Raw genomic sequence first — 17,763 nt, forward strand, 5'->3', positions numbered from 1 at the left:
GTTTGTCGTTTTTCCTGACACAATCACTTGATTCTAAACTGAATTGTCTGTCTTGTATATGCAGTAAACTCTCAGTCATATATCTGCATGTATAGTGAGGCAGGATGGAGCGTGACGCAGTACTACGGTCATGAATCCATTAATCATAGGAATCATATTACAGCATTGTTATACATATTTGTCCATTGAGTAGCCCATCTATCTCATCCATTAACCATAATTACTTTAATACAGGCAAGGTTTGAATTATAAACATATATGTAGCTACAAAGATTAATCATCCATGTGCAACAGCAGCTTCAGAACTCTTCTTGATGACTCACAAGGACGTAAACAATTACGCCGTATGCACCGCACACCATTGTAATGCTCTGTGACTTGTCGTTGATTCATTATTCATACTTAGGGCATTATTATTCCATTGTATGCAGTGCAAAATGGGATCATTAGCGCTGAATATGAGAATGTGAAAAATGGATATATTGGGGAAAATGATGGGGGGGATAGTGTAGGTAGGAAACCCCAAACAATCCCGACTATTAGCAGATAAAGTATAGTAATTTTCCCCAGAAGTAATTAGGATTAGCATAATTTGATGGTGAATGCATGTATGATGCACGGTTGATTGATACGTCGATACACGCGCTGTAATGAGTCCCTTATCTCCACTCTCCACTGAAGACTTTTGTGTGAAGCATAGCCCAAGGTGGCATCCACTGTAGTTCTGCTCCTCCGTAAAGGGACTGCATTAAGGAGCACCCCCGCCTCATAGACATACATTTGTTTAAGAAACCGTCACTAAGTGGAGTAGAAGCAACGGTAGCAGAGGAGTACTATCATGTAGTAACTGACTGAAGACGGTTCTTTTATCTTGACAGGCTCCCAGTTAGAGGCAGACCAAGAAATATGATATGGTGGCTCATGTTGTCTTTATTCCTCCCAGAAGGACAGTCTGTGTGTCCGTACATACGTGTGTGTGTGTGTGTGTGTGTGTGGATATATGTGTCCTTCAGGAAGTCGGTGTGCGTGCGTGTCCATATTAGTGTGCAGCTGCACAGCATTATCAGCAAGCACGCATGTAGTCAGTCACTTTGAGTTGCTTTTAAGTGACAGCTATCGATTGGATGTTTGTGTTTGCGTGGAGGCTTCAAAGCAACACCTTGCCCTCTGCATCCCACTTGAGATTGTAACTCTAGAGTACCCGCATTGAATACAGTAGCAGTACAGCATGTACTTGGCTGCAGACATTCATTCTTCAAGCTGCATCTGTGTGTAGGTGCCTGTGTGTTTGTATGCACTGTTATAATATGTGGAATATGATAGCTTCATTTATTTTTCTTGACCCAGGTGTTCTTTCACAGCTTAATCAACTTTTTTTTTCAGCTCAGTGACACACCAAGGATCAGTGTAATATCCATGTAATGTTATTCTGTACATGCAGTACTTCATGGTATGCGCGTCTAGTCTTCGAACGTCAGTTTAATGCATTTTCTCATTAAAAGCATTTAACAAATGTGGCTTTGAAAAATATGTTTGTTTTTCTGCAGTGGCAGTGGAATCAAGAATAAGGTGAGCAAGCTAGGCTAATTAGTTAGCAACTCTGATGGACTGAAGGGATGATTTTAATTTAAAGTGGTACATTAAACTATGTATAATTGTTTAAAAAGGGGACAAAGCATGTTCTTAGACTATACAGACCCATGATGTAAGGCCAATTAATGGTTACCACATCTGTGTATGCAGACCGATGCAGATTTGAAAGCAGACAACAGACGCCTGCACAATTCTGTTCATACTACAATAAGCACACATCAGTCAGTCGCATTGCTCCTCACGTTAAACACAGAAAAACACAACAGATTCAAAACGATTCAGAAATTCTGTCACTTTGTGCTGTTTACGAGATAGAGCAGCTACAGATTGGACTGTAGCACTGTGTCAATGGGATTATTCCTGAGGAGTGCCAACCACAGTGGCTGGACATAACAGGATTTCTGGAGAATTTAGAAGTTCCTACTGCGGTTGAGCGCTGTCAGTGGAAAACATGTACAAATCAAAGTACCTCCAAAGTCCTGCAGCGCTTACTTTAACTATGACTCTTTTATTAATGAATTTTAAAGGTGTGGATGACCGTGAATCTCTCAGTCCCTCCTCATAGCAAGCATCTGTGCTGAGCATTATTTGTTTTATTGGTGCAGGGACAATTGGCAAAAACTTTAGGGCTGCATGTGGATTCTCCTCAAAGACAAAAAGCATGAATTGGTCTGTACTCCACTCAGTAGTATACCATTCATTTAGCAGTTCATCTCCCAGCAGTTGTGGCTCTGTAGAGTCAGTTAGCTGCTTTTAAAAGCCGTGAAACCCTACTAAATGTTTCATTCCATGTCCAAGAAGATTATATTTTCTTTCACTAAATGTAAAAATGTTCACAAACTGTGGTGCAATTGCATTTTGTATGTACTTTCACATATGAAAATAACAAAAAGAAAATCCAGTTACAGCTGAACTTTACACCGCAACATAAATCTAAATATAGTTTAACAATATAATGCATAAATCTTTACTTTTGAAACACTGACAATGAACCAGACTCACTTAACTTCAAAGATTTTAGTATTCAAGCAAAAACAATCCAGCTTATATGCAGTCTACACATATAGAAGAGCTTCTGTAACCTCCATGCAACCATCCTGCCTAGTAAAAGCACAAATAGAGCCTTAAATGTTTCCTTATCTCTCAATTATTTTTCTCTTTTTCAACAAAACAAGCCTTTAAGAGTTTTACCCCGCGGCTACAGATCAAACATTCCACATTACAGAATCATTATGCATATATCAGCTACAGTAACTGCACAGGGGAAAAAGCAAACTGGCTCTGTTATTAAGGCAGTAGTGTCAATTCAGTCTTCTTCAGTGCGTTCAGCTGACCCCAAATAACCTCCTTCCTCACTCTGCCTTTCTTTTGTACACACCTTTTCACTTGCTCTCTTTCTGTCTACCTTCCTCTCACAGCTTCAGCTCCATTCAGAGCGGACTGAATATAGGTCAGCATTCTCTAAAATCCTCCTCCTGCTAAAAGTTTGATAAGTGCACTCTAGGTAGTAGTGGGCTGAATATTAAATTTGTAATTGGGGGTTCCAAGTATCCACCACTGGAATATTCTGATTATTAAAGAGAATCAGCCGTTGCCCAGAGGGCCTTGGTAACATTATGTGCGGTTCTCTAAATGTGCGGTTAATAGGTTCTAAAGAGTGGGAATGAGTGGAATCTGCTGCCATTTAAAGGGTCAGTTCACTTAAATAATGAAAAAGGCAAGCTTTCTGTCTCAGTCCCAGTGCAAATAAGGTAAATGGAATTTTGTTTGTGGTGCTCACAGCGTTGGAAATAGCATTTAAAAAATTCAGCAGTCTTTTGAACAGTATCCTGGTTACTGTAGGGTTTTTAGCTCCCTGTGAACAAAGAAGTGCAGACATTTGACAAATTAAAGGGAAAACTTCAATAAAACATTGATAGAGAACGAGATTTCAACCCACCTAAAATCTTTTTGTGAGACTTTAGATGTTACTTAGGATGTTATGATCCAGTGGCTGTATATAAAGGTGGACAAACCCTCTGTGACATCAAAGTGAAGTGGTTTTGAAGTATAGTGTCAATACCTGAGTCCTCGTAATGTGCAAATTTGCTGTCATTAAACTCAGAAAACATGAAACACTTTGCTGAGTCTTCGGCAGATTCAGTATTGTATATAAATGAAGACAGAGTTTGTCCCGATTCTCAAAGGAGAAGTACACTTGCAACAACTTCTATAGTGAACAGACAGAAATTCCTGTTCTGTTGGTTAATAGCCATAGATGCAAATTTAACTCTGTTTTCTGTTTCCATACAGTATAAGAACCACTGAGGCCTTCCTAAACATATCTTCTCTGGCTGGTCTGGGTGACCTTTTCACCTTTAGGTGTTTAGGTATATAGATTTGCAGCATCAAAGATGCCTGTACATGCAATAAACACATAGATAACAAATGATAACCTAAGAGCTCATCTTGGATTTTTAATTTTACAGTAACTATAAGAAAAAATGAGCAATGTCTCTCAGCTATTTGTCCTATGACAGTACCCGTCTATCATTCACCTTTAGTTATCCATTACTTTAAGCCTTATTACAATCTAAATGTTGAGTTGTTTAAACATTCACAAACCGTGACAATTGTCTTGAGCAGGAAATTAGCTTTAGGGACCAAAATCTTTTTTTTTGCACCAGGCTTTAAGCATGTTTATAAATGCAGTGAAGTTGAGCATATTAACAGGGGAAACTATGGGGAGTGAATCACTTCTGGAGGTGGCCTCAAGTGGCCACCTGAGGAACTGCAGTGTTTAGCTATTCAGTGTTGGCTTCATTTCTCAGCCTTTCTGCTCTGATGTCTGTGCATGCATGGCTTTACTAAGAGCCAGACGTCTTAACTACTGACTGGTTCTTTTGTATGTGTTTTTATTATTGTTGTTGTTTGATGTATTTCAGTATGTAGTGAAAAAGAGCTCATAGCAAAGCTGGATGCCTTACTCAAATGGTATAGATACTGTCAGAAAATATATAGGCAGCAATGTTGAGATTATGGATTGCCGTTTACACAGCACTCTCCACCACCCTTATCAAAGCGCCAGAGGTGCAAATGTACTTTGGGAAAATGGTGTCTATATCCCTATATACTATATAAATAGTATACACTGGGCAGTCTATATGTGGAGGTATAGTGAAGCTGTACTAGTTTGTAATGGTTCAGCACCTTAGAAAAAGCACTGAATGCTGTCGGTTTATCATCCATCTGTAGTCCCATAAAAGTGTTCTCTGCATGGTCCATCACAGCAGGAGACTGTCTCACGGCAGATAAACATGTTAGTGTCAGTTTCACCACAGCCAATAATCACTTAATCTTCATTGGATTTGGAAGGTGGAAGAAATGTCAGACAGATACCACAAATCCTGGCCACGAAAAATCTAAAATATCTGCATGGGTAGATACCGCTGAAGATGCGGGAGAAAATGTGTTTTCTGTAATTGGTTAAACCGAACCACCAGTTAAATATTCTTTTATAAGCTGCTCAGGCTTTCTTTAAATGCTGATTAAAATTGCAAATTTATAGGTTTAGTAGTATAAAAATAGATGGGTGTGCTGTTTAATTGCAGCTAAGAATTAATCCAATAGTGCATACTTTTAAAAGAAAAGGTCTAGTTTCTCTTATTGCCTGTACTTGAACCTGGACATTTCACTTTGGCGCTTCATATTTCTACAATTAAAGAGCCACCCCTCCCAGCCGCACTCTAACAGCTGGCCATTAATCAGTCCTTGCGCTCGATTTCTCTTCCGCCACAGGTTATGATTTTCACATTACTCCACACTCCTTTACCGCCATCCGACAGGAAAATGACCCCAGCCCTCACCACCACCAGCATAACACACACACAAACACTTCAAACTGCTGAGGAACTGACGTGTTTGCTGTTTTTTTTTAAAAGCAAACTGCAGACAGACCTGGTTAGAAAGCAAGGTATTCTAACACGTTATGTGTGTTTTCATACATGAGTATGTGATGGTTGGTAAGTTGATGGGGGTAACTGCAATGGTGAGCCCCCCCCCCCAATCTCAAAGCCATTATCCTTTTCTAATTACACTTTCCTTCTGAAACAGTGGATCAGAGGGCACCATTGACTGCTTTTAATCCGCCACCAAATTTTAATTAACACAGACGTGACCCCCGTCTCCGATACATCCCGGAGAACGTCGGGATCACAATAACTCATAAATCACAGGCACAGATTTCATTCCCCTCGCTTTCCTCTGCTGATGAATTTCCAGATGGGGGCTGATGGCTGTTAATGTCAGGAAAAATATGAGAGAGGGAGAGAGACGGGGAAAGAAAGTGTGTTGGAGACAGAGAAGGACAGAGGAAGGCGCTAAGAAGATGAGCAGAGAGGCTAAAATGTGAAAAAGAGTGTGTCTTTATGTGTATGTAAGAGAGATGCAGTTGAAGAAAGAGAGAGAGGGAAATGGCAGCAGCTCTGGTATGCTGTCAACCTTTGAGAGATTTGTTACCGGGGAGAGGATTATGGAGGCTGTGAAATGGGGTTGTGTTAATATGCCGGGTGTTGAGGAACACGATGTGGGCCAACCAGCTTCACAGTCTCCAAAAATCAAAAGGCTGAACAAGGGAGAAGTAATGTTTTGAAGAATTAATTGACATGTCTGTGCGTGTATGTGAGCGTGTACATGTGGCTAACATTCTTTAATCATGGACTTTTCATAAATTTCCATTTCATTAATTATCCTACTTGTTGAAAGGAATGTGTATGATGTATTAAACCACAAACTATCACAAACAGTGATGCTCTTTATTCTTTGACTTTTATGCGTGTTTGCACCCGAGAGTGTGTGTGTGTGTGTGTGTGTGTGTGTGTGTGTGTGTGTGTGTGTGTGTGTGTGTGTGTGTGTGTGTGTGTGTGTGTCTGCACATGCATGCAGTGCATCAGCCTATGTGGAGGTAGAGGTGGGCAGGGTGCCGGGGTTTGTTATTACTAAATCGCTCATCCATGCTACTAATTAAGATGCATAGCATCCCCCTATGAACGTCAGTGTCGCTAATTATCAAACAATGTAGTGCTCACCAGATATGAGAACTGGCAGCCTCTGTAGTCATGTTACCAACCTATTACTGCTACAATTACCAAGTGCCTGTCATTCTCCTTGTTAGTCATCTGCCTTCATTTTTGCTTTACTAATGTCTGTTTTTCTTTGCCTCTCTCTCTGCTCCCCTCCCTCCCTCTCTTCTCTCCTCTCTCCAGGTTATGGCTTTGTGGATTTTGACAGTCCAGCTGCAGCACAGAAGGCCGTGTCGTCTCTCAAAGCCACCGGAGTGCAGGCCCAAATGGCCAAGGTAAGGAGTGTTTAAAAACAAGTTAGCGTCTCCACTTCACCGTGCATTATCATTAGCACTTTGCTGCACATTCAGCTCCCTCCAGGGATCTAGTATTGTGCATTTAACACACTTAATAGATCTGGATGATCTGAAAGCACCCACATCCACACTGGTTTTGACCATAAACACGTTTTATAGTCAGTCATTTTCCACAGTATTTCGCTGTTTAATGACAAACTTGTTCGCTCTAATATGAGAAGACTTTCGAATGTGGGCTGTTAACTGCTTGTCAGTACTGTTAGATGACAAGTTGGGTGGTGACTGTGGTGCGTGTAGGTCTGTTTCATCTCACTGACACTCTGTGAATGGACAAAGCTGTAGTCTCATGTAAGACATGCACAAGTGTGGGTCCCTCTGTTTCAAGTGGTTACGTGGGTTTGTTGTGTTGTGTGTGAGTGTGTGCTTATGTGCAACATGTGTGAGTTGGAACCCCGCTCTAACAGAGGTCTGACCGGCCACTTGCGCTATGCTGTGCAGCATTATTAGGCTGCTAAAGTGGAAGTAGATGAGACAAGCTGCTTCACTAATACAAAGAGAGCCACAGTCATTTGTGCAATGGAGCAGGGTTGACAGACTCACAAAGAGAAGTGGATTAGGAGTATTAAAACTTAGCTATAGAGTATCTTATTTTAATGTTGTGACTGAATGCTGGTTAATTCATATTTGGCTGTCTGACAAAAGAACTGTGGTACCAGGAAAAGAGCTTCCTCATTTGGTGTCAGATCTAAGGCTCAGGCTATCAGTGAGTGCAATGTCATTTTTATCTTCTAATTTTGTACATGCCCCTGTTGGCTGCACAGAGGCTTAGCATAGACTGAAGCACAGCAGGGCCCTCTCTCCAGACATCTATGACAGACAAGCCTGCATGACTAAACCAGGCTATTCTTGTACCGGTTAAAGATTGGGCCGTGTCAGAATATCGAAATAGGTGAAGAAAATGTCAGTAGCATTGAAGCAATAAATATGGTGATGACTATGAGGCTACACCATGAGTGATTTTGTCAGATGAGATGGTAGGCATTTGATCTGATCCAAAAAATCCCCCCCCCCCCCTCTTCCCACCCACCCTCTCGAAGCCAAAGAAGGCCTGATGAGATGGAGAATGGCGCCGGCGCCGGTGAAGATGACAGAATTGATGATAACGATGAAGGTGGCAATTATTTTGATCAAATGGGATGAGATCTGACAGGAGGAGATGATATTCCGTGTGGTGCTCAGGTGTGCCATTTCTCAAATGCACCATTTGGCCGTTTCCTTTCCCCACCAGTGTCCTTCTTCCAATATTTATAAGAGGGCAGGCTCTCGGAATACAGATAAGACGCCGTGCTCTTTGTCCATCTCATTTTAAGACCACACTTTGCATCGCTCCCCTTTTCTCAGTCAATATTTTCATGAGAGAGGTCTCGTGTCCCAAAACAAAAGAGCTGACCTTTTTAAGAATCTTTGTTTGCACGTGTGTGTGTGTGTGTGTGTGTGTGTGTGTGTGTGTGTGTGTGTGTGTGTGTGTGTGTGTGTGTGTGTGTGTGTGTGTGTGTGTGTGTGTGTGGGCACATTCGCAAAATCATTTTCTATTAGCATTTGTGTATAATAGTTTATTTTTGAATGCTCCCTTGTTCTGTTCACACAAATGGAAAGGCCAGCATTCTGTGCAGCAGCTCTGTGCTTTTATCACACTTGCGAGAGACATTAAGGAGTAGTTTGCTTTTATAGACTCTCTCTGCATCTCTCTAATGTCTCTTTACCAGGTATCACTACCATCACTCCACCGGCTCCTCCTACTGCTTCACCCCCTCTTTTTTTTCTCTTGAACCCCCTTTCCCTCGGTTTAATGCTTCGTTTTTCTCCCCGGCACACTCGCGCACACATTCATAAACACATTTGTATTCATATCCACCATGTGTTGCCCTGCCAAACACCCAATGAGTGCAATTTATTCCCATCAATAATTAACAGCATGTTGTCTTTGTGCCTGCCTACCTGCCAAGGTGTCTCTGACACCCTCCGTTCTGTCATGACAGAGCTGCATTCCCCCGGTGGGGCCGGATGAAAACGCAGGTGAGCATCGAGGAAGGTGTAAATCACAAAGTCGACTGCTAACGCCACAGACGACTTCCACAATAAGAGCATTCAGCCTCATTCTCTCACTCCCTCTGCCCCATTTTGTCACATATATCTCTCCACAACAAAGTAATAAACGAATCGCAAGTCAGAGCCAGAGGCTTTGAGCTCATTAAATAAAACTGTCACAGTAATCAAGTTGCGCCTTTTTTTTTCCTGCCTTGACGCCATTAAAACACTTTTATTAAGGTGCCTTATTTTAAACACAGCCGCAAAGGAGGCGAGGAACAGAGAGAAAAAGAGAAGCGTCACTTGATTTCCTCTTCTTCCACCAATGTAGCCGCCCGCTGTCTCTCTCCTCTTACTCCCCTTGGAATTTGAAATACCAAGGCAGCAGAGATGAAACATTGCCTTCCTTTTGTCTTGCCCTCCCCTGGGGATGGTGACAGCGAGAGGGAGGAGAGGAGCCATAATTAAGACACCTAAAGGACACTTCCCCCCTGTGCCTCCCTTCCTGTCACTCACCTCTACACAAGTCACAGATAAGAGCACTTAGCATAGGTGTGGAGCACGTGTGTGTGCGTGTGTGTGCGTGTGTGTGTGTGTGTGTGCATGGGCATGACGGCGTGTGCCAGTTGTATTTGCTGTGGAATTGTGTGTATGCTTCTATACACAAAACATTTTATTTTTTCGGTGTACATTCAATGAGACACACATTTGATTTGTGTTTGTTGCCTGATGTTACATTTTAGAAGGCGTGCTCTTTCCTTCATACAAAGACCAGACTGCGGAGATTGATACCACTCTCTTGTGTACGTAATAAGAAGCTGGAGCCAGGAGGTGATTAGCCTAGCTTACCATAAAGATTCAAAACAAGGCAATCAGCTAGTCTGGCCCCATCTACAGTTCAGAAATCCTTTTAAAAATGAAACCAGACTAAACAAGCTAAGCCAATTGTGTTCATTAGAAAACTGTTTGGTGTATTTTTGGATGTTTTTTTCGGAGTTTAGAGAATTCTAAAATTCTCCCTCTTGCTACTCATTCTAAAGGATCCCAGTTCTTGGTCCATGTCTTTGAAAAAGACATGAGTAGTACTGATCTTCTCATTTAACTTTTTGCAAAAAGGCAAATAAGCATGCTGACCAACATGTCATTTTTTATTCCTTTTAACAGTACAGGTTCACTACAAGCAGAGACATAATATGCTAAGAACTGCAGGGTAAAACAGCAAAAATGTGGTTAATGTAAGAGGAGAAACTCTACATCACATTTGGTTGCTCTGTGACTGTTACTGAGATTTAAAGATGAAAGAAAGTGCAAAAAAGGGCTCATGTGTCATCACTGAAATATGACATGTTGCAACTTGCTTACAGAAACAAACTTGTAGTGCATTTATAAATTATTGTATTAAATTTATACCTTTAATTAAAAAAAATGCTAAACAAAGTATAGAATGTTCCAGAAACCTTAACAGGATTCATTGAGATATCAGTAATTTGCTTCCCCTTTTATGTAAGTCTGTGTGTGTTTAAGAGAAAAAAGACTACAGGCACGTACTTGCCTCTTCACAGCATGGACTCTATTCTCTTTGCCACTTTGTTCAGGTAGCTTTCCGAACTGAGAAAACTGACACGTCGAGCAGACAGAATGATAACAGGTAAACGCCGCATCTAGCTTCGCAGATGCAAACCTGTCAACCAGCCGCTCGCCTCACTCTCCACAGGCAGCCATTTTCCCCTTGAGCCAATCAGACTGAATTATGGGAAGGGCGCCCTCGATTGTGGTGTCTGTGTCGGAGAGGTAATTCCGCCTGACAGCTGCTTGCTTTCAGACAACAGCCAGTCTTTATGGAAATCATCCCTCCCTATTCTCGCTGCAGTCGGCTTCTGCTGATAACAGCCCGGATGAAAACAAAGCTGTCCTTTTTGTACTATCTTTTTTTTTGTTTTTTGTTTTTTTTTTTTTACTCTTTTTCTTTGACTCGGTGTGGACAGCCTAGAATTAGCAAAATCACTCCAACATCCTATGGAGTCTACCAAAGTGCACCCTGTTTTGCTAGCTATGGTTAATAGAAACTTTAGATCTGACCTAAAATCCCATGATGCTCATAAAGATGCAAAAAAATCTGCTTTTTGGAATTAGTTTTGTTATTCCTGGTGTAGATTCCTGACATGTTAAATAGGAGTTTCCTCTGATGTGGAAAAATAAGAATTTTTTTTACAGATTTTACACTGAGATTATTTCAAATTATACAAAAAATGTATCTCCAGTTACTAAGGTGTCAAACAAAACAATGGTATCCATGATGGAGAGTTTTCACAGATGTCCCAGTTTAAGCAGAGGGGATGAAGCCTGTGGTGCAGAGCGTCTCCATCACTGGCCCTGTTTGAATAGCTAATATTTCTAAGGTTCACAGAAGCTACGGGCAGACAGAAAGGCGCTGCTTGCCCTTCACTTCACATTACAGTGGGGAAATTATGCTAAAAGCATCATTAAAGTGCCTCCATGAAGTGAATCCCAAATGTTTATGATAACACAGTGCACGCACCGGCCCATCAACCAGTAGTCACCAGCGGATGCTTCAGATGGTTTAACGGTGTGAAACGAACCGGAGTGTTCATTCCTCCTCCCCTCTCTCTCTCTCTCTCTCTCATGTATTCTCGCTTTCACTCCCTTTCACTTGCTCCGTCTCCTCTGCTGTCTTTTCCTCTCTCTCTCTCCTGGGGAAGATTTCCTGTCAATATCACATTTATATTCATGTGAAAAGCACGGATCCCCCTCTGGGTGGTCTGCAGTCAGTCAGCAGTCCTCTTATTATCCTTTAAAGGTGACTCCTCTGACGTCTTAGCTCCACTGACACCCAGGACCCCACAGTTCGGCTCAACACAGGGTGACCTCTGGGCGATAATCAAAGGGACGGCTGACAGTGCTGTTACAGTTGGTTGCTGACAGCAGCTAGCTTGGAGCCTGCCTCCCCCCTACAGCATGGGTTAAATCTGAGGAGAATGTAGGGGGAACACGGTATGTTGTGTGTACAGCAGGGATAATTGGACAGACTTTGGGGATGCGGGTGCTCACTCAGCAGCATCGCTCACCTCTCCACTGCGCCACCTCGATGCCTTTTCCCCTCTGACATCCACCTCGGTGTTTGTTCACGAAGCATATGGTGACAGTGTGATGATCAGCACTTTCCTTCTGAAGCTGCAATCAACACGGGCATCCTTGTGATTATAGTCACTCACAGCAGCTCATTTCTTTCCATATTTTTCGCCCATCGTGCTTCGCATTTAAAAGCAGCACGTCAGGATAAAGCTTGTCAGCACATAAGCATAGCATGCATATACTTCATTCCTTTGTCATTTAAAGTTTCATCCTTTAGTAAACACCTGTGGCTTCATTCCGCTTTCAGACACTCTGCAACACAGACTATAGCTCAACATCTCATCTCTCTTCACTTCTCATCTTCCTGGAAGTATAAGAAGGTCCCTCAGCATCATGTTGATCCCCATACTGTGCAAATTATCTAAAACTTAAAATGATTACATTTGCTAGCATTTATGATACGTGCAGACTTACTGAAAAGAAATAAGTCTGACAGTCAAAATGAGATTGTTAACTTTTTTCTAGAGCAATTTGAAGTCGTGATTGAACAGGCCTATGAGACAATGGCATGAATAAAATAAAATGTTGATACCTGCGGAAATATCTGCAGTGCGGTGAGATAATATGACGAATAGAAAAAGAAGATATAATCACTCGCTAATGTATCATTTTTTGCACTGTAGTTAGTTCCGCCGTGGCTCAGCACACCGTCCCCTCCCTGTTCCTCCTGCAGAAGTGATAGTTTTGAAGGGCAAAGCCAGTGAGAGTGAGACAGACCATCTGACAAGCATTGGCTCCCAAGCACCTCTGTTGGCTTCCACTGTCTCTGCCGTCTAATTACGCTTCAATCATCCGCGGGAGCACTGCGTGCGGTAAATTATTTCGCCGAGCAGCGCGGAGACGTGCCGAGCTGCGAGCATGAGAGAAAGGGGGGAAACGGAGACACAGAGACTAAGTAGAAATCAGTGAGAGCTGGAATGAAAAAAAGATAGGTAGGAGAGATTGTGAGGAAAAAATGGAACTGAGAGGGAGACAGAAATGTGAGAGGCACTGCGGATAGAAAGAGTGCTGGAAGGCGAGAGTGAGAGGCCTGCCAGCCATAATGTCACCTCAGACAGCCGGTACAGCAGGAGACAGGCCAGCACTAATGAACAAAGTTACAAACTTATCACTTACCAGGCAGAGAGGTGAGTGAGAACGAGATACATGGAAAGACGGGGGAGGCAGGGGACAACTGGCAATGGACAGCATCAGCATAATTAAACCTGCTGTACATGCAGAGTAGCAGTGACCAGAAATGAATGACCAACTTGTTCCACTTTGATTATTTTTAATTGGTTTGATGCAAATAGATTTTACACTAGTACATACTGTCGCCAGGAAGTAGCCACATGCTCAACAACTCTTGCCCTCTCCCACTTCCTCAGGATTTACATGTTAACAAACTCACATCCAGCCGCGCAAATGGAAGCATAACTAATGCTCAAAACCCACTTGACTATCGCTTAACAAACGTTTGCTGTAAGCGGTGCAGGTGGTGACTGACAGGTGTAGCATGTTTTCCCCTCAGGCCTTTCCCAAACACAAGCTCTTATACTGAAATCTGCCCAGCTCCAGTCAGCTGATGCCGATAGCAGCCTTCGTATGTGCTGCCTATAGGTGTTGTACAGCAACTCGTGTGCCAGAATACCAAACAGAACAACTGGAGGCGTCAGGGTTTAGTGAAGACTCACTGCTTGTTGGCTCCTGCTTCTTGCTGCCTGCGTGCTGTGGACAGTTCATTTATATAGCACGACTAAGACCAACCTGTGTCACCCAAAGCGCTGTCCATTTAATCAGTAAGGCAGCAAAAAAATATGTGCAACCATCAAGACAATATTAAACTTGTAAAATCAATAAGTTAAACAAGGCAAGAGAGAATAGCAACTTGAAGGATCAATTTCCAAAATAAATATGAAATATTACGACCTCCTAACAGCAGTCAAAAGCCACTGAAAGCAATGTTTTGAGGTTTTTCTTCAAAAAATATCGATAAAGGAATAATGAAAGAAGAAGTCTGTTCCAAAGCTTCTAATACAAAGTCTCAATCTCCCCATAGCCATTTCCAGATCATTTCTTATTTCTGCTCCTGTCATGGTACAATTAAGATACACATGAATTGGGAGAGTTTTATTTATGAATTATTGGTTTTATAATTTATGAACTTTATGTAGCTCACAGCTTCATATTGTAGGAAGGTAATGAAACAAGATAGATAGATAGACAGATAGATAGATGATAGATAGATACTTTGTTAATCCCAAGGGAAATTCAAGTAGAGCATGTTGATTTACTTTAGTACTAGGATATCATGTTAGTATGACCGGCACAGCTCAAAAAGACCTTGTACATTTAGCAGTCAGCACTGAGGTTCCACACATCCCAGCACTGATACAGAACACGACATGAATGCTGCTGTGTGAAATATAGCACAGATACAGAGGAACCATTTGGCTATTATCACAACTTCTTTTTAAGAATATCAGTCTGTCATTGTAATCTTTTTGCATGCGTTTTTTATTGGTTTGCACTCTTGCTGTGAAAATGTGTCTAATTAAAGTACAATTTGGTGTGGTTGTATTTATGCATGCGTGAATAGCATCTATTCTCTCCCCAAATTGCTCCAAAATGACCTTTTGTCTAAATTGCAGGCTTGAAATAGTGACGTCCTGCATTCTCAGTATGTTCAATGGTGCCATGCTTGCTTTGAAGCGAACATAAATATGGCTTTTTCAGGCTTGTAATGGCCACAGTGTGCAGTTATTAGAATCTCTTTGATGTGGCAACTGTGCCAACCTGCTTGCTGTCTCTGTGAATTGATCTGGCTCAATTAGTGGGCCCTCAGAGACGACGTTCAAAGGACTGGGCCTCCACACTCAGCACTGACACACACAGACCAGGTGAAACGCTTTGCATTCATTTACTCAGCTGGCCCTGAGAAGACAACCTGTGAATAGATGTGAATATTGGAAAATCAATGGTGCAGCTTCAGTGTTAAGGAAGGCTTTCACCAAGAATGTTTGGTGCATTCTTAAACCAGCATGCGTTCATTTCCCACAGCCATGGACTTAAAGGGAATTAAATAGCAATCTTCTAAACATCTCACCACTGTCTAAGTGCATTTCACTCTTCTTTATGTATTTTTTTTAGCTTCTGAACATGCATCCAAGTCGTCACAATGGGCCACCCCACCTCTCTTCCCTGATTCAGCTGACCCATTTCAATTTGTCTTCATCAGTCATACCAATTAACTCAGGGATTAGATTCCTCAATGCCAGCCAACCCCAGTCCCACTATCTCTGCTTTCCCTCTATCTACCCCTCTATCAACCTGTACGTCACTTCACGTGTTTTTGGTGTTCAGCCCCAACAACCACACCGAGCTCCTCAGAATCAGGCTTTGGCAGCAGATGTGCAGTCGATGTAGATGAACAGAGAGCACGGAGCACTTTGCTTTCGTTAAATTTCATTTCACAAATACTTGATATTGTCTGGAAAACTGAAATTCTACCTTGAGTTGTGCTTCCAAAACCGGCTTTTTGACGGTTTTATTCTGCTGCATGTATCTGCTCTCAGTTAGGCTAGCCGCGCTAGACAACCCACGGCAACTAATTTAATTCTCTGCCAGGGTGAGTCTAGTTACCCTCCATAAGGCTCGAGGCTGGATTCTCCTAAAACTGGCCGGACCAATCACCATGAAGTGTAGAGTCAGAAGGCGGGCGTAACTAAGTGACGACAGAGGCGCGACGATTTTGACAGAAACAACCGGAAACAACTAGCCTCGCCGCGCTAGACAACACACGGCAACTAATTTAATTCTCTGCCAGGGTTGACAACAAAAACGACAACAGTCGTTGAGCTCCATTAGCACCGACTCTGAATAATCTTTCTGTTAACATGTCTGTAATATACTTGAGCTTCACCCATTGACTGTATAAATAAGGCTTCACCAAACTCCCGCACCCTCTGATTTCCGGCGCTCTAGGAGCCTATTCGTTGCGCTGATTGGTTGTATACCTACCCAATTGCTGCAGAGTGATTTGATAGACAACCTTTTAGCCCGCCTCCCTCCCTGTCGAGCGTGCCTAGACCCTTGTGCCTTCAGAAACATGGGTGTAGCGTGGCTAGGCTAGCTCTCAGTAGTAACATAATGCTTTAAAATGTGCTGAACCTGGAAGCTCCGGTTGTGCGTCAGACAGTTTTTAAAGCAACAGCCGCACATGTATAGACCTTATCTAAAACAAAGGATTACATTATGGGCGAAGATGCATGCAGCATTAGAGAATGCACTGCACAAAGTTAGATAGTACGCACACATTGAATATTTTTAGTGATTTATTTTTTGCCTCTATTATATAGGACAGTGGAGAGAGAGACAGGAAACATGGGTAGAAAAGTGTTGGAATGACATGCACTAAATGGCCATGGGCTGGATTCAAGCCCATGATTGCTGCGTCGGGGACAATAGCCCCTGTTTTATGGGTCACCCCACCCAGACAGCTGGGCTATCTGGGCACCCAACCTTTCCTTTTTTGAAACGATTTATGTATAATTTTATTCACCTTACTAATGTAAAACTGCAAGATCTGCAGTGCTGACAGACACACATTCTGCGATCTGACATGTCTGATAGCATCACATTGGATGCACTGAAAAAGTAAATTAATATAGTGATTGTCGTGTTTTTCCAAAATGTTAAAGGAGGATTTAAAAACAAGACTTGTGCTCTGTGCGTTATCTGTCATAATATGGTCATTTTAGTGTGTCAGTGTCAGAACTAAAGAGAAGAAAGACAACAGCTACTGTAAAGTACTTTCAAAGAATACCTTAGGATGTGGTGGAGTATATACCAGAATATACACAGCTTCCACATCTGTATGCCATTATAAAAACTATGCGTTTTTAAGGACAAACTAGACATTTCCAACTTTGTGCAGGCAATAGAAACAATGTGAAGTCGTCACTACTTACTCAACCACATTTAGTGACTATATTAGAACATCAGAGGAGCCTTACATTCATCTTCAATTTACTAGAAAATTCATGTGATTAATCCAACCCGCCCACTGCAGCAGCCTCAGTCCAGATGCCAGCTTTAAGCTTACATCCAGTTGCACGCTTGTGTGAGTTCACATTCCCATCACACAGAGAGTCACTCTACATAGGTCATATTTAATGGTAGTTTTGGGTGCCGCAACCCAGCGTAGAGCCTGAGTCCGTGCCAACACAGTTAACACTAACACAGCTTTGCCAGGCATCGCTGTGCTTCTTTTGCAGATGGACCAGTAACACCGTGTACTTTTGCTATATCGCATAAAGTACATTAGCACACGGGAAAAGAACACTGCAATTATTTTTCCCCCTCCATATCTATATGTTCCCTCGCAATAATGCAGTTTCTAGTCTGCATTAGAGATAGCTGCTCTTTGATTTCCTTAAAGGCCCATTTTCTCATCAAATAAATACAATCAGACATGCCTGCTCCTTTTTCTTTAGCCCGCTATCGGCAAATCATCAGCCACCCTATTCAGAATCCTCCCTCTTGTCCTTTAGCCTTACCTTCTTTTATCCATAGTGCCCCATCTCTCTCACAGC

General features: G+C 42.2%; 1 protein-coding gene across 7 annotated transcripts in view; it reads left to right on the plus strand.

Moving 5' to 3' along the window:
• Positions 1–17,763, plus strand: part of rbms3 (RNA binding motif, single stranded interacting protein) — a 314,380-nt gene that overhangs the window by 161,693 nt on the left and 134,924 nt on the right. For all 7 annotated transcript variants that reach the window (XM_051955312.1, XM_051955307.1, XM_022198395.2 and 4 more), the window contains one exon: positions 6,837–6,928. In XM_051955312.1, the coding sequence (XP_051811272.1) occupies positions 6,837–6,928 (92 nt within the window). The remainder of the gene's footprint in view (positions 1–6,836; positions 6,929–17,763) is intronic.

This window comes from Acanthochromis polyacanthus, chromosome 11, assembly GCF_021347895.1.
Source record: "Acanthochromis polyacanthus isolate Apoly-LR-REF ecotype Palm Island chromosome 11, KAUST_Apoly_ChrSc, whole genome shotgun sequence".
NCBI classification, from domain to species: domain Eukaryota; kingdom Metazoa; phylum Chordata; class Actinopteri; family Pomacentridae; genus Acanthochromis; species Acanthochromis polyacanthus.